The following is a 24787-nucleotide window of genomic DNA, read 5'->3' on the forward strand; positions in this document are numbered from 1 at the left end:
CCGGCCAGAGGGGGTCGCGGCCGCCCGAGGAGGTTGCAGAGGAGGCGCAGAAGAAGGAGTGGCCGGGTGGGGGAGGCGGCGCAAGGGGCAGTAGAGCTGCCCCCACGGGGGTCCGTGCCGCGTTGGACCCAGCCCGGTTTGTGAAGAGTTTTTCTGGGCGTCTCGGCGTTTGGGGTTAAATCGCGGTTCTGCTCCGTGTTCTTCGCGCCCTTCGGAAGATGCCGGGCCTCGTGGTATTCGGGCGTCGCTGGGGGATTGCGAGCGATGACCTGGGACCGCCGACAGCTGTGGAGTTCGTGCTCCGTGCCGCGTGGTGAGCCGGGGTCACTGGGCGGGGGAGGGAGAGGGGAACGCAGGCGGTGGGGACGGTGGGATGTGTCGGGGTGGTCTGCAGCCGTGGGTTCTAAGGGGTCCTTCTGTGTCCCCCTCAGCCACTCTGGGCTCCTAAGGGATTTATGGGTTTACTGCTCACGATCTACAATGGGCCAGAATGCGCCCCGATCCCGCAAGCTAATCGGAGCGAGCCTAGGACGGTGCTTTGGATGGGTGACCGCCAAGCAGCATAACAGCTGCTGTGGACTTGTTGTTGTTGTTGCAACGCAGTGTGTAGTTAATTGTTGTACTGTACTTCTAAGCACCCACAACCCGTCCTGGCTACTTACCAGCGTGGTTAAGTATGTTTAACACGTCGGCTTTCGCGACCAATATTACGCGACCAATATTATGCGATTTTGACGATTTTTGATACCCCCCCCCCCCAGTCACATGGCATCACAAAAAGTCAGACCCTCCACCCTCCCCCCTCAAATATGACGTCACAAAGCACTGCCCCCCCCCCCCCCAAAATAAAACATGCTTCAAAGCGCTTTAAACTATTGTCATTGTAGGTGCGTATTTAATGTGGCGCTGCACTCTGATGTTGTAGGAGAAAACAGTTGTTAAAAAGTCTAATGAATTAAGTAGAACGTGTCGTCACAAATGTACGACCCCCCCTAGGTGCGTGACGTCATTTATGGACGGCCCCTAAAAGCGCTATATAAATAAAAGATCCGCATCTTCATGGTGGTGAAGTATGGGCACCAAAATTCCCAGAAGCCGCGCACGGCGTGTGGAGGCCCCGCATTGAGCAGTGGATTGGCAAAAAGCACTGTGGTTGGTTGCATAAACGAACTTAACTCCCCTAAAGTGGTTGTACACAACTGGCCACAGTGGTCTAAAGCGGTTACACGGTCTGACGGCGGGGTCACGATGGGGTCAAAATAAATCCATAAACATTGGTCCAGTGGTCAATTCGATTGTCTGTTTGACAAGCTAATCATTAACCAAGCAGGAGAATGTCAAATCGTGTATTGACCGACGCAAGTCGGCATTGTCTCAAAAAACGAGTGATGGGAGTGATGACATTGTTGGTGATGGTGGTGATGATAGTGTCTGTGACGTCCACAGTGGTGATCGTGATTGTGTGCGATCGGTGATGTCTCACCCTGCGCTGGCTTGGCAGTGAGAGTCACCCTTCTCCCTGATTGGCGTGATGATGGTAGTAATCACATTGCCAATCGATGGCAGTGATGGTGATGTCGCCCAATACGAGTTGGCGGTGGTGGCTACACTTGTATCTGGGCGATGGTACATGGTGGGTCGTGACAGTATCCATAATAACGGTGGTCGCGATGGTGATGACGGTAGTGCAGTGTTGTTCTTCATTGCAAGGCACGCGGGCCGCTGGGGCGGCCCCCGGTGGCCTTTCATGCGGCCCCCGACAGTACACAAATGAGATAACAGCCCTTGCAGGGCAGTGTGGCGGCTCTCACACTGATGATGTCTTATTGGTGAAGAACAACTGCGGTAGTGACCGGTGGCGATGTTGATGTCGCCCGTGCAGGTTATCGGTGGCGGCCGCTCTGCTGTCGGCGCACAGCGGGCATCTCGAGTGCCCCGGCGGGCCCCTGCTGTGCATCTACCTCATCGGTGTGCTGGCGCTGCTGTGCGCCACCCTCGCCACCCTGGCCTCCATCGTGGCACTGAGCATGCAGGGTGAGCGGCATGGCTCCACGGCTTGGCTCGTGGCGATGCGTTGATTCACAGATGAAAAGAGCGATTGTTGCGTTCACGATGCACGCACGCACATACGAAACGAGTCACGTGCGAGAATATGTTGTGATTTGGGAAAATAATTTGCAAGAGAAATGCAAATATGATTTGCATGTGCTTTGTTACGTTGACGTATATGCTAATATCGTGAGCATAATTGTAAACATGAGAAACAACACAAATGAGATGGTGAAAATGTGATGAAAAAGAAGTAATATATTCGAATCATTGACTTGATTTGTGTTTTCTTGTCAACCTCTACCGTCAGCAGTGTGGATGGGTGTAGCGAAGTGCAATGCCCCCCCCCCATTTCAACTCCCTCTCTTCCCTTATCTCTACCCCCCTCTCTCCCCCTATCTCGACCCTCTTCCTCCCCCACTGTCTAACACACTTGGACTGCGCCCCTCGCCTTCAGCTCCACCTCTATCTCTACCCTCCCTCTCCCTCCCCCCATTGTCTAACACACTCGCTTTATTTGTACTACTTAGACTTGTGGTGCTTTGCTCCTACATTGGCGCTGGCTGCCCCGCCCATGCTGTTTATGCCGCACAGCTTTGCTCACTCTGAAAGCCCTTATAAGCAGTTGCATTTGGAGGCTTGCCCGCCCCTTTTCTCTCCGCCTGATGAAGACCGATTGTGTTGCGAAAGAAACGTCGTGTTTTTTTTGCTTTTATTTTGAATTGTAATTAATTTTATTATTATTTTCTTCTATCTATTTGACTTTACCGAAAGAACCAAGAATATTCCAATCATAATTTGGAATATTAGCTTTTTATGGAAATTTCCACAATCCAAATTCACGACTCAACTCGGAAATCAACTCGTTTGCCATTATGGTGCATATACCGTCTACAGTATATTATGACTCTAAAGCATAGTGGTGTAAGCATATTAATTGTAAAAAATCATTAGCAATTATTGTGATTTGAGTTCTGTATTTTGAGTGTAGCAATTTGTCATCAAATACAAAAAAATCATTACATTTTAGCCATATTAGTTTCCATTAATTCCATTGAGGATTATGTTCATTAATAGCGATTTTGGGCCACGGCTAATATGCCATGACATTTAGATGTGCGTCTTCCAAACGCTCCACTTAGTACAAACTCCACTCAGTCATGAAACCCAAACGACTGCTGCGAAAACTAGCAAGCACCAAAAATAACGCATTGCCCAATCCTCGCCCACCACCTGTAACGGAGCGGCCTTCCCGTCTGTCGCAACGTGTCTCAGTCACTCGCATCCGCCAGCCGCACCTGAAGTGGTGGCTGGCAAGCGATAGGTGCACAATATAGTCGGGGTTTGTGTCGTATCCAAATGCAGCTGGTTGACATCGCAGGATGATGCAGTTTGTTATCTCTTAAAATCTGAATTAGTCCTTTATTTTTCTTCTTAGTTCTTTCGGTAAAGTCACGTAGAAGGGAAGTAATAAAATAATAAAAATAAAACATAATAAAATAAAATATGTTTTATTTTTATTATTGTATTACTTCCCTTCTACGTGACTTTACCGAAAGAACTAAGAAGATGAATCCCTGCAGTCACGAAAGCTTTAAATCGAAATTTAGTCCTTTATTATCTTATGAAGATTTTTCTATCAGCGTCTTTATTGCGAGGCGCTTTACGACAATTATAAAATTGTCCGTAAGATGAGAGTGGTTGAGATAAATAGTGGGGTTGTTATTAAAAGTGGTCGTGTGGTTGTTGTAACAGGAGGATAGGCAGGGGTGGTTAAGGAGGGATTGGGGTAGGCCTGATCGCTGCTGGGGGTTGGGGCAGGGAGAAGTAGCAGGAGTAAGATGGGCTAAGGAGAAGAGATGGGTTTTAAGGGAGGATCGGAAGCAGGTCAGTGAAGATGATTGACAATCCACTGCTGGACGAAGGCCTCCCAACTTGACAATCCACTGCTGGATGAAGGCCTCTTATCACGTGTCAGTAAATGGGTGCTGTTTGGTCATTGGGAGACCAGGACCGGTTTACGTCAATCGCCACTGATGCAGGCCCTGGCCAGCACTTAAACTCAGACCGCCGCGTTCACAGCGCCAATGCGCCAACTGCTGCGTCATGGCTGTATCCATTAATTGTAGAATTTTATGCGAATTATTTTATGGCTGTAATTGTAACATGGGATTTTAAGAACTGTTTAAATAATTGTCATATCATCGGTCCTTGTAATTTCAATGAATATGGTCATTTTTATATGATTATTCATGTTTTATATGCAATTGTACAGGATTTTTTATTTCATATTGTAGTTTCCTTCATGTTCTTTTTAACTTGCCTCCCCACAACCTACCATTGAGGCTTCCCATTGCTGTATCACACGTGCGTTGCAAAATCAATGTCGAAATAATCCATGATTTTTAACTCCAGATTTCAAGTGAAGCAACCTACTCACTCTACTGTCATTTCTGGGCAAGGGTGTAGCCCAGAATTTTGGGAAAGCCTCACACACAGGATGATGATAATCTGAGTGGTCTACCAACCACCACCTCTCAAGCGATGGATCACAGGGGTGTGTGTTGCCACTACGCTCGGTGTTGCATAAATTTAGCATGGGCCGGTGGCGTTTGTCGTAAGGAACGGTAAAGCCCTGAGTTTCGCAATCGAGTGTCATGAACGGGGGGGAGGAGCGGAGAGGGGGGGGTCGTGGTTATTTCCCACTTGGTATATTAGGTCAGTGACAGGCGGCATGTGGACCCGCCCGCACCGACGCCGGAGAGACGGCACGACCACCGCCCTTGGATGTCGTGTTCGACGAGTCAGGGCAGGGCCGATCGTCGAGCGGGACGGATGGGGGCCGTGGCCCCCCTGGGAGAGTTGTCATGTGCGAAAAAAAGCCAAATTCACCCGCCGTTGGCCCTGGATGACCGAATATTGCCAACACGATATAAAAGCCCACGTGATGAGAATTATTAACAGCCGGAGGGAATGGGTGGCGGGGAGAGTACTCGGTGGTCTGGGACCTGGTTAAGTAAAGGATATTAAATTAAAGAGTTCAAATCGGTGGAGTACATTTCAATGGGCCTTCATGTCGTAAAAAAATTGAAAGTTAATCATTAACCATATGGTTGGTTAATCTTGAGGCATACATCGATAATGCATTTCTGTGGGATTCATTGGTTGAATAAAGGACAAGTACTATTTAAAAGGTATCTCACATGCTTAAAGAACATGGGTATGATTTAAATGGGCCCTCACCTCAACAATTTAATGGCCAATGACTGAGCCACAGACGCACCCTCTCCTGATGATGCTTCAACAGAAATTGAACCCAATTGGCCTTTCACCTGGCTAAAGTGGATCTGTCAACAGATAATAAACATAAATGGACCCTCACCCCAGTTAAATAAAGTAACACAAATACACACATCGAATCTAAATGCTAAATAGCCTGGTCATTGTAATTCAATCAATAGTTCATGAATCTCAATGGGCTTCGACTGCTTGAGACAGATCAGTCAATGTAACGAGCGTCCCGGTTAAGCGGTGTCGCGACACGCCGAGCGAATACACGAGTAAAGATCTGCCGCGTTATCAACCGAAGCGACTGCACGAATAAACCGATGAATGCACGTGGTGGTGGTGTCACCCGCGGCACAGGCACCATCAGCCGGCCCGGCCCGCGGCGCCACATGCCGGCGCTGGTGTACGTGCGCGCGTTCTTGTACGTGCCCGAGCTGGTGTGGGTGGCGCTGGGAACGTACTGGGTGTGGGACGGCAGCCCGGGCTGCGAACGCCCCGTCGTGCACGCTGTGCTGGGCACCGTCGTCACCAAGTATGGCGCACACACACAAGACAAAGATCACCCGTACAGCGTTTAACATACTGTTGGGGCAAGTGCTCTGAGCGAGTAGCTGAAACGGCACATGAGAGCGTGGTTGGTCAGCACCATACCCATCCGCCATTGTCTCCCCAGTGGTGATGTTGATACATTTCACTACTCATTTGAGGCTGAGTCGAGCTAGGGGAGGCCCAGGAACGGTTTAGATAATCGTCACTGTTGTCGGCCGTGAACGGGAATCGTGACTCGGGTTACCGAGTTCGTAGTGAAGAGCACTCACCGCTACGCCAGCGATCCCCACACGTCCACGTGCACACACGTGGCACACGTGAGCATTAGTCCACCACACGAGCATTAGTCCACCACACGAGCATGAGCATCCGAGAGAACATGACATGGACATGAGCACACTTGGCGATTTAATGAATTATCACGATTAGGGATCGCAATTTTACACATAATCATTGGTGCACAAATATTAATTTGCACGACTAAGCGTGCACACACGCACAATGTCATGGAATAAAAAAATGAGTGTTAAGGATTAAATACGAATTCTTGCAATAATATTGTCTTTTCATACTCATCACGACAATACTAATTAGGAAAATCATAAGTGATTAAGTTAATGGTTGTTTGAGTAGAAATGTTCTCTTAAAGAACTTGGCACCACCAACAGGAATCTAACTTCGACGTTTATGAGTCGAACGGCTGAAATTCCGAGAAACCACTCGGAGGTGTAGTGATAAAGCAGTGCTGAAAGCTCACGACAAATGTAAAGTTTCTCAGTTGTTGAATAATATAGAGATGCTGTTGTTGTGTACAACAAATCAATCATTCCCGAGACCAGGGGTCGGCAACTAAAAGAACAAGAGCCATTTTTTTTTTATAATTCATTAACAAAACGTCAATATTTCAAGAGCCACAATGCACTGTGTGGTGAATACGAGACGTTGGGTCCTTGATAAATAACTTCACGGAGCAGTCCTTAGAGCCGCATGCGGCTCCAGAGCCGTGGGTTGCCAACCCTTGCTCTAGACAAATGAAATATTAATATAAATGACAAACCTTCCAGAACTACAACATAAATAACGAGAGAATACAATTAACTCTTGCGAAATGGTCACAATTACATTTAATGATCAATAATTTTGTTAAGGCTGTGGTGAATGTCGCACCTTCTTGTGTTTGCAGGGTTCACACACAACACATACTAAATCGAAAACATTGATTCGCATCCACACGATTCTACGTGAGCTTTAATAATTCCTCCTCCATCATGATGTAGTGAAACAGTACATGAACCTTATGTGAGATATCCACGGATGAGCTCCCATGATGCGGTTCTGTCAGGTATCCGTCATTGTAATTTTTTGTTTTGGCGAGGTTATGATCGATTCATTATACATAATGACAGCTGCTAAGCTTGTTGTCCAGATTCTTAAGTATCTCGCATGCAACCAATGGATTTGACACACCGTTCAACCATACACAGAGACTGATCTTAATACAAACAAGTCTCTTATTTTCTTGGTTCTTTCGGTAAAGTCGCATAGAAGGGAAATAATAAAATAATAATTATAAAACATAATAAAATAATTCTCACGACGTTTCGGCCACAACGCAAGCAGTCGTCCTCAGGTGAAGAACAGGTCTGTCAGGAAAGACATCGAAATTTAAGTCTCTTATTTCTGAAAGATCAAGATTGAACACTCGTTCACTCTCCTCTGCCAACCCAGCTGGGTGATCCTGCTGGGGACCGTGGTGGCCGTCCTCATCACGTTTGACCCCCTGGGATCTCGGCGCTCGGTGGCTCCTGTGGAGGGTGCGGACGTAGTGGATGGAGCAGGCACGGCGGGCCCCAGCGGGAGGGCGACTGGGGTGTGGGAGCGCCGCATGCGTCTCTTCTGCTGCTGTGTGCGCCGCGATGAATCGAGCCACGTTGCCTTCACCGACGTCGCCCGCATCTTAAGTGAATTCTTTGCGGTACGTGTGCGCGTTACTTAACATCTCGCCATGGTAGCAAGATGTTAACGCCCTCGCCTGGTATACAGGTGGTTGTGGCTTCGATCCTGTATATTTGAAGTTTGCTTGGATTTTGCTCTGGGTCCTCTGATTTTTCTCTGCTACACATTTACACGTGATAAGCCACAGAAGTGACCTGTCATCAGATTGCTTCTGAAAAAAGAGCTATACAGCTCAGTGGTCCTTACCTGGTAAAATATTTTTTTTTAATTAAAAGCAATTGTCACTTTCACAATCTTATCCCAATCTCGCTATCAGCATCGTTGAGTAGTGCGACCCTTTGTGTTCGAGGAGCGTGAACGTAAGCAGATATCACAGATCTACCTTTGAAATCCCTCAAAGGGACCTCTGTTCCATACGTTAGGGGCAGCAATATTCCACCCGCCCTGTCACAGAGAATGACGTTTGTCGTACGGGTCTGTGTGCATCCACAAATGTGTGTACACCTGTATCTGTAAAGTGGTAGTGTAGTGGTTAGCGCACTGCGCTACGAACTTGGCAACACCAGTTTGATTCCCGCTCATGTCCAATATCAACGGCGAATATCTGAACTGGCCCTGGGCCTCCTCTAGGTCGCCTCAGCCTTAAACGAGTAACTGGTGCGGTGCGTGTAAACATCAGCGCTGGAGAGACAAATGCAGCCCAGCGTGACGCTAGCCACAATATCCCCTCGTGCGCCATGCTGGCCTTAATAGGTGCTCGCAAACAGCACTTGCCCCCAAGTCTGTCAAGGCTACATGGGAGGTCTTCGCCTGGTGTGCGTGTGCAGGACACGGATCTTGTTGGGAGTGACGTGGCGGCGGGGCTCACGCTGCTGCACAGGAAACAGAAGCGCGACGACCATGAGCGGCAGCACAACGTCCAGACTCGGACGCCCTCCCCCAGCACGGTCTGTGCCCCCCCCCCTCTCCCATCGTCCTACCACTCGCTGTTCCCCCTGTGCCACCGGCACCATTCCCCATACAACAACATCATCATCATTATCGCTAAAAACACACCGTGGTAATCGGTGTTGGCCAAAAGTAGCAGGTCCCTCCCGAAAAAGATTATTCGGACTCTGGTGTGGCTTTGCTGGGCAAGTAACGTCTAATTGCATCCGTATCTTAATACGTTGGCACAGAACCAGCAGGCATAGTTATTTATATATGGGAGGATGCAGTCGGTGAAAGGAAGAACAGGAATAAGGTGTAGGGGAGTTGACAGCATTGATGGCTGGGAGAAGGGAATTGCAGAATATGAGAATAGGAAGAACTCTGAAAGCTGGTGTGTGCTGACTGCCCTCAGTGTGCTGTATGCGAGTGTGTGCTGTGTGGAGTGCGGTAGTGCAGTGGTAAGCATGCTGCGCGACTAACCCGGCGGCCCGAGTTCGACTCCTGCTCACGCCCAACACCAGTAATGATTATCTGGGTCGCCCCTAGTTTGACTCGGCATCAAATGAGTATATGGTGCGGAATGTAAACGTTGCCACTTGGGAGACATAGACGGTCGGGCGTGGTGCTGGCCACCCACCCCCTCATGTGCCGTGCCGGACCTTCACAGGTGTTCGCTCACAGCACTTGTCCCAACAGTGTATTCGGGCTATACAGGGGGGGATCTTTGTCTTTTGTCTTTGCCGTGTGGGTGCTGATGGCCGAGCAGGAGACGGCGGCGCCAGTGGCTGAGCTGGCGCAGGAGCTGCCCCTCGCTGCCCACTACATGCGCTTCGCTGCTGCCTCGTACGGGTGGCCACTGTTCGTGTACAGCCACCCCTTCTCCGGGCTTTGCCACCTCTGCCCAGCCTGCAGGTACACGTGTGCGTGTGTGTGCGTGTGTGTGTGCGTACGTGTGCGCGTGTGCGCGTGCATGTGTGTGTGTGTGCGTGTGTGTGTACTGGCAGGGGGAGAGGTGACGCAGCAGTTAGCGCGCGCTGTGCTAAGAACCCAGCGAACCGGGTTCGATTCCTGTACACAACCAACATCAGTGACGATTATTTGAACCAGTCCTGGGCCTCCCCGAGGTCGACTCAGCTTCAAATGAGTACCTGGTGTTGTGTGTAAACATCGCCACTGGGGAGACAAAGGCGGCCGGGGGGGTGCTAGCAAATCACCCCCTCGGGTGCCGTGCCAGCCTTCCTAGGTGCTTTCCCCAACTGTCTATAAAGGCTATACGGGGGATATTTGTCTGTACCCAGGTGTATGTATTGGTTTGTGCATGCAGGCGTGTGTGTGTGTGTGCTTGATGCGAGTGTGTGTGTGTGTCCCAGCACCTGCACTGCTGCCAACTGGAACGACACTGATCATTGATGCCATTTCAGCGACTCTGATTTGCAGACACCAAGTCGGCAATGCTGAATTGGCATTTCGGAATCAGTTACGCCGAATTGGCGACTCAGGATCGGCCGTTGTTGACTTTCCCTGCAGCTGCTGCTGCTGCCCCCGCCAGGGTTCGGGCTTCGCGCTCATCGGCGGGGAGCCCCCGCCGTGCCACGTGCGCGCCATGCGGCGAACCACCGACCTGCAGGACTGCGACTTCATTTTCGTGTCCTACCACAACAGGGTGTGGCCTGCACTCAAAACGGATTTTTGTGTTTAGTTTGCTGTCCTTTCCCAGCACACTCAGATTTATGCGGCTGGCTACGTTCAGTGCGAAAGAAGTTCAACGTACGTACGTACATACATACAAATCACAACAATCACAATGGACCAAGGTCACTCATGCACGAGACTATCTCGGTCGCTTGAATTCTCACCTTGGTTATACACGAAGTTTTACTTCATGTACGTACCTTGCAAAGCCTCGCCGAGTCTAAAAACATGTTTTCAGGAGGGTCCTGCATTTGTATGTTGGCCATTTCCTTTTTTCAGGGAGTTGTTTTGCACGTCACGTGGGAGGGACACTACACTATCCGAAGAAAACACATCGCACGTGTGAAAGAGATATACTCAAAATATACAGAGGAGGCAGAAACCCACTTGCTGTACTGCCATCTATTTGACCGCCTCGCAGGTGGATCCGTGAAGTCTCCTGGTGACTAAAATTATGTTTTTTTAGTCACCAGTATTGTTGGATCAAGTTTCAGGCCTGAATGAGTGGCTTGGTGTCCCCAGATAAGAAGCATCTGCCCATTGAATACAGGGGAATAGGAAATATGTTACAATTTCATGTTTCAGGGGGCCACGGCAAGATGTTAACTACCTTGCCTGTGTTGTATATTTGGAGTTCGCATGTTCTCCCCGTGGTCATGTGTATTTTTCTCCAGGTCCTCCGGTTTTTCTCTCCACATTTAGAAACATGCATTTAGAGTATTTGGCTTTATATAAATATCCACATGATAAGCCACTTCGTTGAGCTATCATTTGTGATATCCAGGTTGCTTCTGAAAAAAAGCTATGTAGTTCAGTGGGCCTTGCCTGGTAAAATTAAAATCGTTTTTTGTTCAGTTTTAATATAATATAGATGAAGCAATTGAGTAGTCTATGAAGGAAATTTCAAGAATTTGTCACAGATATAATCAATCGGAGGATTAATTGGGAGGCGTGAAGAGGATGGAGGAGGAGGGAAGGATAGTAATGATGCAATTTGTAACTCGTATTTCATGGACATGAATGACCGTGATTGTTGAGGCACGGAGCCAAGCTAAGTGTCACCCGAAAAGCAGGTCGAGAAGTGTCTCTTCATCTGAACTGTCTCTTAATCAGAATCTTTATTTCGACTGGAGGAGGAATCCGATGAGCTATGAAGCTCTTTTTCACGGATGTCCAGTAGGGGCAATGGGTCATAAAGTTACAACAACAAACAATACCAAAAATAACGACAGGAATGCAAAGTATAGGAAAGGTAAAAGCACATCACAAATAAAAGTGGGATTTACGGTCGATGCATTGGCATGGTCGCCAGATGTCAGTGAGCAAGGGGAGACCTAAAATCCAGGTGACTCTGTCTCCTCGACAGACCTGTTCTCTACCTGACGACAGCTACTTGCGTTGTGGCCGAAACGTTGTGAGAATTATTTTATTAAGTTTTATTTTTATTATTTCAATTCTACGTGACTTTACCGAAAGAACCAAGAAGATGAATCCCTGCAGTCATGAAAGCTTTAAATCGAAATTATTTTGTTTAGTTCATTTCGAACAATTAATGTTTTAAGTAACAAAAACAAATAGGCCGTATGCTTGTCATTAACAGAATTGAATGTTCCGCGTGTATGTTGATAACTTCCCGGCTTAGTGACGGCCGCACGTGGGAGTGTTGAGGATTGGCTGTGGTTGGAAGGAAGGGGTCTTGTGTCTGAGTGGGGGTCTCCGTGCGCTCCTGGCCCCGTCCCCATGCAGGTGTATGAGGTCCCGTTCTACGTGGCCCTGGACCACGCCACCGGCTCCATCGTCGTGAGCGTCCGTGGCACCATGTCGCTCCGGGTACGTGTGTGCTTTAGCGATGTGTGGTTGTCTCTCTCCCTCTCACTCGCTTGCTTGCTCATGCACACACTCACTCGTGCTTTTGCGACGCACACACACACGCATATGGCCCCTTGTGGAACGCGCATAAAACGCAAACCTAAACACCCACGCAAACATAAACACTCCCAACATAAGCACTCATTATGGTAAACACTTGTTGAACATAAACACTTGTATAACATAAAACTTATCATGAGTTAAGGTTTCTAAACATTGCCAGACTCCTCTTCTACGACTGTAAACGTAAGCACGTCGCACCAATGCTCCGATCCCTCTGCCGACTCCCAATCCAGTCCTGCGGCAGCATCTTCAAGATCCTCCATGGACTCGCCCATGCCTACCTCTCCTCTCCCCTCCCCACCTCTCGTCATCTGTCCCCACTTCACCCTCACCACCCCTAATCTAACCTCTGACGCTACAGGACGTGCTCACAGACCTCACCGCCGACTGTGAGAACCTCGAGGTGGAAGGCGTCAGTCCACGCGACTGCTTCGCGCACAAGGTGCGTCGAGTCTCCCTGCTGCTCTTTGTTTTTTTCCAGAAAAATAAACGTAGGTAAATTTTTTTAAAAAATAAATTAAATCACGATGTTTCAGACGCAACACAAGCCTCCATCATCAGGTGTAATCGCTCCAGTAAAATTGCTGTAGCGTGGTGGTGAGATGTTAAATGCCTCACCTGGTATGCAGGAGGTCATGTGTTCGATCCCGACCCTGACACCTGATTATTTGGAGTTTGCGTGTTCTCCTTCCCCGGGGTCCTCCGGTTTTTCCCTCCACATTTCGAATCAACGCTTGTTCAGAGTATTTGGCCGCTATAAATTTTCCACACAGGAAGCCACTTTGTTGAACTATCATTTATGATAACCAGGTCGCTTCTGACAAAGAGCTATACAGCTCAGTGGGCCTTACCTGGTAAAATAAAAACTGTTTAGTTTTGTTCATTCGGTGCCATCGCGCTGACGGGAGAGAAAAGAAGAAGATGACACGCCAACCACAATTAGCCCGTTGTCTCCCGTCTCCGATGCTCCGCGTGCAGGGCATGGTCCAGGCAGCGCGCTACGTCTACGGCCGACTCGTGAACGACGGGATTCTGGTGGGGGCGTTGGGCATCGTGCCGGTAATGTCGGCCACTTGCCTCATCTCGTATCCCCGTGGTTGGTTGAGGGTGTTTGCTGGGATGGGGTTTGCATCGAGAACCTGCTCGCAAAGGTGGCACGGTGGCACGGGGCCGGTGGGGGGTTGGGGGGGGGGAAGTAATATTGTGTCGGAGCAGCACCAAAGCTGGCACCGCTGGAGATGTGGGCTTTACATTTTCAATTCACCCAAGGACAAAACCATGATCTTGAGCATATGGAGTTTGTGGCCTCCACGTGGTTACCCATAATGACATTAACAAAATCCATTTGTCGAATTTGGGTTTTCCTTTTAGATCGCTATGCAATAAACAAACTTTCTACAGGGTGTATAGGTGGCATGCGTCACTGGTGCGATGAAAGGGGCCCAATGAAGTGACTTCGGAAAGCTTCACGTGCCATTTTCTTGTGCCATTCTCCGACACAGGGCGGTACACCACTAAGCTGTATGAGCTCACAATGAAAAGGTCGTCACTTCACGACGTGATGGTGACAGCACAATCAGAATACAATTGGGTGAGGTGGTGGGGGGGAGAGAATCGATTTAAAAATCATGAAAACACAATGGAGACCGCCCGCACATCGACCGGTGAGAAAATCTCATCATCGGTCGGGCGTGGTGCTCACCCCCCACCCATTCCTGCGTCCTTGCGGCCTTCATAGGTGCTCGCTAATGGCACTTGCCCCAACAGCCTGTGTAGGCTTTACAGGGCATCTTTGTCTTTATCCGTTGTGCTCGACTATCTATGCCAGCATGCATGAACACCTGCGTGTGTGCGTGGGTCAGGAGTACCGTGTGGTGGTGACGGGGCACAGCCTGGGCGCTGGCACGGCCGCCATACTCGCGCTGCTGCTGAAGCCGTCGTACCCCTCGCTGCGCTGCTACGCGTTCTCCCCTCCTGGCGGCCTGCTCAGGTAGGGGCGTCTCAATTGCAGAGGTCAGATCAGGTCAAGGTGTCTCACTGGCAAAGGTCAGCTCGGGTAATGTGTCTCACTCGCAGGGGTCAGCTCAGACAGCTTGAATTTGTGTATCTGTGTGTGCTTCAGTGACTGTATTACTCTGAGCATGTCTGTGCCTATACATATTCCTTTTGTGTTTGTGTGCACAGCAAGGCTCTGTCCAAGCACGCTCAGCAGTTCATCATTTCAGTGGTGCTTGGTTTGGACCTGGTGCCGAGGTGAGGCTGGCAATTTCCCACACAGACAAGGCTGCGCATTAATCCGACACAGCTCTCCATGTTAAAAGACCCATCGGCAACGATACAGCACTGCGTTGAAAGCACTATGCAGCAATACAACGCTTTGTTACAGGTCAACATACATCAACACAACCCCGTATTAGCAGTAACCAAATCTGTATTTAAAACTACTCCACAGCCACTCAACATCATGCTAATACAGCCATAGAGTGGAGTGCAGTTTGTGCCCAAAATCCAAATGCTAAGTTTTATTTATTCCAAAGAGTCTTGTGCTTCTCACCCACTTGGACCCCCACCCCTCCCATCCCTCCACCATACCTACCCAAGGCTGAGCCTGGCCAACATGGACGACCTAAAGGAGAACATCCTCACCATGATCCTGACCAGCGACCAGCCCAAGGTGGAATTTTGCTACCACTGCAGTGATGGCGTTTAGTCCGAGCTTGCAGCGACTGTGCGCGTCTATACCTCTCCGACTTGAATTTCATCTGTGTCCCCCCTTGTTTCTCCACTGTCTTGTCCCATGTCTCCCTGGATACCCATCACTTTTGTGTCCCCCCACCACCGTGTGTCCCTTGGCGTCGCCACCGTCTCACCTGTCCGCGCATCTCACGGTGTCGCAACGTATTTCGCCCCCCGCAGTACAAGATCCTGCTGTGCGCCTGTTGCCATGGGAGCAGCGTGGGGTGCGCAGGGGACGATGACGACATGCCTACGTCCCCAACGTCCCCGCCGCACGGCGAGGCCACTGTTCATGATGGCCACTCTCCACCTGGGCCCTCCCAGCCACTGCTGTCCGGAGGGAGTGAGCGCCGGGCGTCTTACCGCTCGCTCGACTCGACGCCGGTACAGATCCCAACGGCCGCGGCCGCCGCCACCCAGCGACCCCTGCTCTTCCTGCCGGGGAGGGTGGTGCACATAACCAAGACACCGGCCAGGTATCGCTCACGACGCGGCAGGCGACGTGCCGTCATGCACAGCCGTCGACAAGAAGTTAAAAGGCCGTACTTGGTAACAGCCGTGGAGGCAAAGATTGTTATTGGTGGATCAGACATTAGCTCTCCCCTAATCCTCTCAAATGAGCCAGCCAGCCAGCCATGTGTTTACCCGAGCCCTAATCACACTCGACGTCCCTACCTATAACCTTAACCACTGTATCCAGCCAAAGGCTAGCTCTACTTCGAACCATAACAAATAAGCCAACAAAACTGCTCGTATCAACCCTTCCTGTGATGCATTCATTCCCTTAACTCAAAATCATCTTTGGCACTTCAGCCTTTATTTTGTTGTTTGCTCGCACACAAATCAATGCCTCAGTAATAATGTCATTCATTTACCCAGTTTCCAAACTTTTAGAAGTGGCGTTTGGCCAGTGCATTATCTTGAAAAGTGGTTTTGTTTAGGTGATTAATGCATCTAAAATATAATCACATTCCTGCGGAGGGAGCTGGTAGGAACGTTGGGTTGCTCGGTCAATGGCCAGGGTCAATAGCGGCATGGTGTATTCCGCAAATATGCCCGACTGTGAGGGCGGGCACAAGCCGGCGTGAGTAGGTTAAACGTTGAGTTTTATAAGGGCACCACGGGGTGACCAGCCCCTCCCCACCCCTCTCACCCCCCACCCAGCCCCTCCCTCCCTACCCAGCCCCTCCCCACCCTGCCCTTCCCCACCCTCCCCTCTCCACCCAGCCCCACCCCTCCCATTTTTGGATGGACGACGGACGGACACAATAATCCCCTGTGGGCTGGTGTAACCAGGATGTTCCTACTAGTATAAAATTATTTTTAGTGTACGAGAGGTAGCTAGAGCACGTGGGGAAAACTCATGAGTGTTGCTGGTGGGTAACACTCCAGCACAGGTTGGATTCCTCGCAGTACTTGGCGACATCTGCCTGATCTGTGTACCCCACCTAAAATGGTGTCGAATATCACGTGCTTGCAACTTGAAAGGACGCAGGAGCCCATGTAATGAAATAAAGCCTGTTTTCACTGCAAGGACACGACGAGCGTTGAGAGTTCACGACGAACATTGAGTCCACGGCGACCGTGTGTTTTCCCCTCCCGGCTCCACCAGGGACAGAACGTGGGACGGACCCCGGTTCCAGGTGAACTGGTCCCACGCCTCGGCCTTCACAACAATCCGGATCAGCCCTCGAATGCTTCCGGACCACATGCCGGGGGCCTTGTTGAACGCCCTTGCCGAGCTCGCCCCTCCTCCAGAGCGGCACGATGGCGTCCACCCTGGCACCACCCCCGGGCCTACCCCGGGGGTGCCCGGCAGGGAGCAGGCGGAGCCAGTGCTTGCTTGAAGCAGTGTTCCGATTACTTCCACGCCCGCCAAAGGCACAAATCTGAAACCAACGCTCGTGAATTTGTGTGCTCCGCGTTGGAAGCTCAGGTCAGTATTTGCCTGGGAGGTTTGCCGTCGCTATGAGCCTTGAGACCGGCAACTCCAACGGAATCCTCAGCACCACCCAAGGAGGGGTGGGGGGGGGGGGGGCACATCTGGCACCATCCTGGGTGCTGCCACCCTGGCTCTCTCAATTCTCGGCGGGTGTGAATGTGTTGTCACGGCGGATGGTGACCCGTGCCCAAGGATGAACTGGTTGTCCTGTCGTACCAAGCTGCTGCTCCAATTGTGTCACGAGAGATGGGTATTTTAGTGAGGCCAGAGGCTCACACCGGCAGCGGCAACTTGGACAACTGCTAATTGCACTTTAAACTAATGGGAAAAAAAAAGCGGGAAAGCAGCTTCAGAATGCTGCTGGCCAGGCCCATTAGCCAAGTATTGGTGATGAAGGCTTCTTTATTCACTCACTGACACAGCAGCTGCTCCTGCCTAAAAGAGCAGTCTTTGCGGCAGTCTCGAGCGCACACCAATCAAAGCGATCTCCCTGCCAAGCGTGCTTCTCCGCAACCTGGAACTTAACCCACTGAGGGGAGGAGACGGTCCGTTATCCCAAACATGCGAAGAGCCCGAGGCGTGCAGGGCGATGACCGTCAAAACCGGCGACACGCACGAATGCCTGCTCCGTCACGCCTGCACTTTTTCATCGTTTTTAATTATCAGATTGGCACAGCGAGCGGTGACGCCGCCAAGATCAATCCCCATCCTGCCAAACGAGATTTTTATTTTTTGCGTTTTTTTAATGCAGCCTGGTGGTCACTACCATTTGTCCGGATGAGCTCCCGTGCTGGATCGGGAGCCACGGCTAGCCCAACTCCGTGCCGAGTGGTTGCGTGGTAATTCGTGCCGTGCCTCGTTTTGTTGAGTTTCTTTCCTGCAAGTGTGCAGTTGCTTTCTATTGCAGAGAGATTTACTTTTGTAATCTAAAGTAAGTTATGAAACAAAATATGCTAACAGCATCTCTTGTAACAATAAATGCGTTTTCAGGTCTCGTTTAAGTGGTTGAACTCAAAGGTGTTTATTATTGAGTTTGTCCGGTCAAGCGTTCCACACTACGAGGCCCATCAATCTGAAACATTTCCAGCTTGACGCGTTCAGCAAAAAAGGCACCACGGCGAGCAGCAGACCTCTGGTGCTGTCAATTTCGGCTCCTTTGTCAAAGCTGTAGAACCTCGCCTTGCCCCGCAGTTTTTCTTTCGGTCGTGCGGGTTACTCAGCATCAGAGTGGACGACAGCAGGTGAATGTGTGGGCTGCTGGAGGAGTTATGGGTAATCGCCCGAAATCACGGAGGCCGCCTGTTAATACCTCGATACGATATGCACCATGGTTACAGGCGATGCACTGCATGTGCACTTTTACACCTTAAATACGTTTCGGACGTGAAACACTGCAGCGGTATTAAGAAAGGGGGCTTTATTGTCAAAATAGGTAACACACTTCACTGGTGTACAGACATACAAGTACAGCAACGTAAGATTATCGAAGGCATCACATCTGAGAAACATGGATAGGTTGCATTTTTTAAAGGAAGTTTGACTCAAACGTTGACGTCATTGAGCACTTTGGGAGTCATCTTGTGCTTGAAATTCCACAAATCACAGGGGCTGGCCTGCCCGAGGTCACGAGGTTTTGGGGCCCACAGGGTCGTTGTCAGGTTACGGGTCCGCCTGGTCGCCCACCACCTGCAAGCCGTGGCACTAGCGGCACAGCGAGTACAGCAGCGCAATCTCCTCTTCGTACCCAAATGAGGGACTGGGAAAAGAGCGGGAGGCAAGAGGGAGGAGCGGAAGATTGCACCAGGGGGTAAAGCAACCACGGCACTCATTCACATCAGCGGCTCACCGACCCATTAACAATTACGCAGAATTGCTGCTTTCCAATTTCACCCATGAAACCAACTCGACGTGATTACAATGCAGGGGGAGCTGCTGCTTATAATAGGATAGGATGACACAGTCACACCCCCTGGCCTCCCAGTCATTTTATACACAGGGGTCCAATTACAGAATTTAGTAGCGAATGGTGTGGGTGGTGTTGAATACAAATGACCGTATTCAGAATAATGGGGGGAGGGGTGGATCGATGACAGCACGGTGAAAGCTAGGGTCAGGGTTAATATTGTACGGCCGCGTTGGGGTTGGTGTTATGGTCGAGGTCGGTAGGGTCATGGTTAGGGGAAAATGTGGCAGGGTTTGTTCAGGTCAAGGACAGCATGGTTCATGGATGACAGGGTTTGGGACTAAAAGGTGGGAGTGTTGGCAGCAACAGGATTTGAGTTAAGGTCACGGATCAGAGTGCAGGTTAGGGCGAGGCTCAGTATCACGGTCAAGGGTGGCAAGGTGAGGAAGGCTGGGGGTCAGGGATGGCAGATGGTACAGTTGACATTTTCTCTGTACTGTTAGAGGCTCAAAAAAGTAAGAGGCACCCCCGAATTGTGCCCAGTGTCAAAAGTAAAAACAAATTCTAGTCTCGCACACACACACACAAACCTACTGGACTATTAGACAAGTCTCCAACCTTTGCTTTAGGAAATGGCTGAAAAAAAGTGCATCTCGTTACGCGGAGTGATTCCGAATGTCTCGCAGTCAAGGACGACAGGTGGAGAACATTCGTGTCGGGGTTGGCTTGCGAGTGGGGCACAGCGAACATTCACCTCCCTGGCGTCTCCAGGATCATGGGCAGGTGGTCGAGCTGCGGCGCGTTCATGATGGCGCGGAAGCCTTCCAGGCCGATGTGGCCACGCCCCACGTTCTCATGGCGGTCCAGGTGGCAGCCCAGCTTCCCTTTGCCACCCAGGGGGTGGGACGCACACACACACACGGGGTCAGCGCGGAAACACACGAGGGCCCACGGGGGTCAGCGTGCCCCCCAGCCTGCCCTCCCCGCCCTCCCCAGTGAGTGGGGCACAATGGGGTTCGAGTCCATGCTATTTTGGGAGCACCACTCTTCTCACAATGTAATAATGTAGAGCCATTTTGTGGATCCACTGCTGGATGAGAGCCTCCCCACACCATGTGGAATGTGTAGGTTATTTTATCCTGCTGATCAAATATTGATTGAAGGTGGGGAGCATAGACGTGAGAGCATAGAAGTACAGTCAAATTATGGATTTGATGTGCTACCGTCAGCTGACCATTACGTAGACCCACAGCAAACGCCTGTAACAACGTGTAATGACACGTTGATTAAAATAGATTATTTCACTCACGATACATGCAAATTGTACATTTGCATTATATTTCGACTGTCGGGAGTGAACAACTACACAAACGAGATGGAACAAACAAGAAACGGTTCCAGCGAGATGGTGGAATTGAAACAGAAGAATCGATTGTTAAATCCAATTGCGAGCCGAAATTGTGAGGATTAATCGGAGCGCTGGAGGGGTGAATCGTTGCTACGCCGAGACGCGATGACACACCCTTGGAGTCGTTGAGGTGCACGGCCTTGAGGAACTTGAGTCCGACGACGCGATGGAACTCATCCAGTGTGCGCTGCACCCCGTCCTGCGACGAGACGTCGTAACCTGACGAAGACGGTGCAGTGTCCGGCTCGTCATACCACACACCACGTAACACAATACTGTACCACGCAACCCCATACCACTCTGCACCTTGAGACGCACCACACTGCACATCATACTGCACGATGCACAGTGTTGCATGACCCCACACAATACCACAAAACAGTTTCCAAATTTTTATTTGGAATTCGGTATCACGCAAAGTTCGGGAAAAAAACATTTTCATTCTGAACATACTTTTATTCGGAACTCTACATCATGCTCGTGCATCACGATCTGAGATAACTGGCCCAATAGATCGCACGTAATTATTTCTGAAGTTACTTCACAATAGGTCTCTTTAGTTACGTGGGGCACACCTTATAATGTTCTACAAATATTGTATATTCTTATTTTCAACCGGGACCTAGCTAAATTGAGTGAAAAACCAAATATAACGTGGTGAGTTTTGTTTTGCAGTCATTGCTCACAGGATTTGAGAGCATCAAAAAGCTCCACTTGAGAACCTGCTTTAATGATGGGCAGCTGAAACCTAGATTCGAACCCAGGATCTCAGCAGTGGTGGCTCGACGTTTTGACACCCGAGCCACCCGGCTACCTGTAGACCGTCTTCCGGGAGTAACCGGTGTCCTCTGCTCGTGGCAAGTCACACCACCGAGCCCGCCCGTGTGTCCCCCCACCTGCGGCGAAGGCGTGGCACGTGTCGAGGCAGACGCCGATGCGGCTCTGGTCGGCAACGAGGTCGATGATGCCGCGCAGCTCCTCAAACTGACCGCCCACCGTGTGGCCCTGACCGCACATGTTCTCTATCACTGCAGACGTGACCACCACAACAAAATGCCGCAGAAACCGCATCGTCGGAAACGACCGTCGCCACCACCACAGGGTCAACGGCAACAACAACGAGGGGCTGCCGCAGTGGATAGAGCATGGTTCGCAATTGGAAGGTCGGGAGCTCAAATCTTTGTCGTGGTTCGACTCCACTCTTTATCCCTCTGTGGGTCAATACATTGAGTACCACTTTTATAGGAAATCGAAAGTGGTTGTCCTGTGGGTATACTTGTCCCCCACCAAAGAACTGTGGAGTTTATACCACCAATTCAGGGTCGTATACAGAGCGAGCACCGTCTTATGCTCATTTGAGTGGCAAAAAATTTAAGTTTATAAACAAGCACAAGCAACTCAAGCACGTCAACCACAAATAATTACCATGGCAAGCACAACGATGACCATGAGATGTCGTTGTATTCCGTCGCTCAACAAATTGCAATGCCCACCAAACCAATAGCGCTGAGAACCACAACCCCCGCACAACCTTCCTTCATCGAGGATCCCCAATCACTGTGGCCAGGAGATGGCAGTAGAGGATTGGACTCTAAAATCTGCGTTTGGATTTGAGTGTTAACCTCTCATGCTCGCTTTTTTTTCCCTCCCCAAGGTACTTCCAGTTTCCTCACAGACCAAGTCAAATGCTCATTAATATAATTGGCCAAAAGATCCCAATGCTAGAAACCTGCTAAAAAAAATAATTCAGACTGAGGCTTAACCTAGATAAAGGGTATTATCGATATAATAACAGCAGTGCCATCCGGCTGAATATGGGCGACAGAAACCACACAGCAATTATGACACAAATCCACTCGCTTTACTTAACCACACTCATTGCTCAAAATCAGTAATAAGCTTCAATGGGGCCAATTAGCACAATTAGCTCCTAAAACGGAATCCTCTCCACTGTGCTGATGGGTTAGTATAGATGGCAGTATGGCACGTCTTGTGCAGTCAAGATAAAACCATAAATACAGGCACATTGAGTAATGAGCTTCTGAATAGGTCTCTGCAGCCAATTACGATAACTGCAATTATTTTTTTTTAAACCAATTATTACAGTGGCAGGTCTTATTACGAATGAAAGCGGTAAGCATCAACAGCGGCGGCAGGTCACAATTTCAGAGACAACGCACGGATTCACCGTAATTAAATGTTCACCATGACAATTATATTTTCAACAGACAATTATACCAATTAGGGTAATTTTATTGGAGTGAAATATTGCGGCTGTTCCGTCGGGCGGAGATGATTGAGGGATCGGTCGAGTAGAGAACGGAAAGCGCAGCGACGTCTCAACACAATCGTGTGGACTCGACATAATCAGGTCCTTAAATGCAAATCCAGGCAACCGCCTCGCTCAACTCAAACTACAGTTTGCCTAGCGTATGATAACTGGGCTCTTACACGGCAAACACCCCCACACTCACCGCCTTCAAACAAGGAGCTAATTGGCTCCTCAAAGTTGAGTCAACGTGTCTCCCTGATCAAACGAGCGTTGTTGGCCTTTGCTCGTCTCTTGTTGGTGGTGGCCCTGGGCCGTCTCTCCTTGGCAAAAACGCTGCTAAGTGGCACATGACCGACGAGTGATATAACTGTGAGATCACCGATGGATTACGTTTGAAGATGATTACGATTATGATCGTGACAGTAATGAAATTACAACAGTGAGAATCACATCGTGGCGATTATTGGTCGAGTGGGCAGGATGTGACCTTACGACCTTCCCAATTGCGAGTCGAGCATTCTCCTGAAGCAGCACCTGGCTGAACATGTAATCGATACAGACCCTCGTAAATCTGAACCTCCTGTTGGTGGTGACCCGTGGCCACCGAACGATTACCAAGATTACTGGGCCGGCAATCGACCAACACCTCCCCCAACTCGGTCGCCCCGTGTTCATGCTGCAAAGCGGTGGCGCGGCGCTCACCGGTGACGACGCCGCACGTGCGCTCGTGCGCATAGTTGATGGCGGAGGCGATGCGCTCCAGGCAGGCGTCCGTGGAGCCCTGGCCGCACGATGACCCCGGATGAAAGTTGTAGAGCACGAGCCCCAGCTTCTCGCAGCGCTGCAGCTCCGACACCAGCGCCGCTCGGCTCTTTTCAAACGTCTCTGCACGTGCACGCAAGGAGACAAAGAACCCCCCCACACTTATTTCGCCTTACGCCAGAGGTCGCAATCGGGTACCAGATACCCGTACCCTACCCGATACCCGGCTACCCGTACCCGGCCGGGTACGGGTACCCGTTTGCGACCCTGGTGCGGCCGGGTACGGGTACGGGTAGGCCGTGAGTCACTGGTGAGTAACCGTTTGTCACTCATTTCGGGTAGGGTACCCATTTGCGACCCTGGTGCGGCCGGGTACAGGTACGGGTAAGGAACCAAAACCCGTTTGCGACCTCTGTCTTACGCAGATGAAGGGCTGCGAGTGAGCACAAATTACGGCTGGCACAATGCACTCGGGTATGCTGCGTAGAAAATCATACGCACCTCCGATGTTAATATGTTTGTGCACTACGTATAAATTGAGATGTCGTCCAGGACAGGTTCAGACACTGCATGCCACTCGTATTATCTGGTAATATGACTCATGGTCAGGAGTCAAACCCAGGATCACAGCGCAAACACTGCACCACTGATTCCCAAGCACATGCAAAGACACGCATATAAATTGATCCGGCATCTGGGATTATGACGACGGCGATAACTGGGGCACCTGTGCTGGGGGAGCCGCAGTTGAGCAAGTAGGATCCATGCGGGACGATGTGGTCCGGCGTGAATCCGAGCTGCTTGCACGTCTCCCTGAAGCGCTGGGCGTCGCACGGGTCGAGCGGTTTCGTGTGCCACGTCCGCTGCGACGTCAGGAAGAGGCCGAAGGCTCGGGCGCCCAGCTGAGCACTCTCCTCCACGGCCTTCCACAGACCGCCTCGGACACGCGGTGCAACGGGAAGCAGCATTTATTATCCTGTCGTTAACCCCCCCCCCCCCCCCCCCCATATTGCCGCACAATTAAAAATAACTGGGCTGACGTGCCCTTGTAATGTTATTTGATGTCGTTTTGATCAGCACAATCATTGATCATTCGAATATGGCAGTTGCGTAGTGTGGTTGGCATGGGCCCTGGTGCACAGAATTAAATTGGGTCTCCTTGCAATTCGCCCCCCACCCCCCCTGGGCCTCTCCGGCTCATGGGCCCCGTTGCCGTGGAATTGCCTGCACACATAACACCACTGAAGTATGGCTGCAAGTGCAGTATTTGTTCCAAAGGGTGCAATTAACAATCACTTTTGTAAACAACTGTGGCCAAGGTAGGGTTAACAAGGCATGAGTTTTCAGTTCCGTGTACTTTATTTAACC

The 24787-nt window shown here is 50.3% G+C and overlaps 2 protein-coding genes across 6 annotated transcripts in view; one reads left to right on the top strand and one right to left on the bottom strand.

The window, feature by feature from the left end:
• On the top strand, window positions 1-18075 carry LOC133347994 (diacylglycerol lipase-beta-like). Its single transcript, XM_061560781.1, has 15 exons — window positions 1-313; window positions 1883-2034; window positions 5695-5869; window positions 7615-7861; window positions 8670-8789; window positions 9539-9684; window positions 10300-10435; window positions 12211-12294; window positions 12758-12838; window positions 13375-13455; window positions 14259-14386; window positions 14581-14649; window positions 14998-15070; window positions 15313-15608; window positions 16745-18075. Exons 1-15 carry the CDS (start codon window positions 219-221, stop codon window positions 16977-16979), a joined length of 2118 nt encoding a protein of 705 aa, XP_061416765.1. The 5' UTR covers window positions 1-218; the 3' UTR covers window positions 16980-18075.
• LOC133348012 (probable endonuclease 4) overlaps window positions 18071-24787 on the bottom strand; it is a 10574-nt gene continuing 3857 nt past the window's right edge. For 4 of the 5 annotated variants that reach the window (XM_061560824.1, XM_061560820.1, XM_061560823.1 and 1 more), the window contains exons 4-9: window positions 24147-24356; window positions 23360-23542; window positions 21282-21413; window positions 20500-20604; window positions 19732-19861; window positions 18071-18830 (exon numbers count right to left, since the gene is read on the bottom strand). In XM_061560824.1, coding sequence (XP_061416808.1) covers window positions 18776-18830; window positions 19732-19861; window positions 20500-20604; window positions 21282-21413; window positions 23360-23542; window positions 24147-24356 — 815 coding nt within the window. In that variant the 3' untranslated portion in view covers window positions 18071-18775. Of the gene's footprint in view, window positions 18831-19731; window positions 19862-20499; window positions 20605-21281; window positions 21414-23359; window positions 23543-24146; window positions 24357-24787 lie in introns of those variants that run through there. The other variant, XR_009755761.1, reaches the window with a different exon arrangement.

This window comes from Lethenteron reissneri, chromosome 26, assembly GCF_015708825.2.
Source record: "Lethenteron reissneri isolate LAM-NWPU_2019-01 chromosome 26, ASM1570882v1, whole genome shotgun sequence".
In the NCBI taxonomy this organism is placed as follows: Eukaryota; Metazoa; Chordata; class Hyperoartia; order Petromyzontiformes; family Petromyzontidae; genus Lethenteron; species Lethenteron reissneri.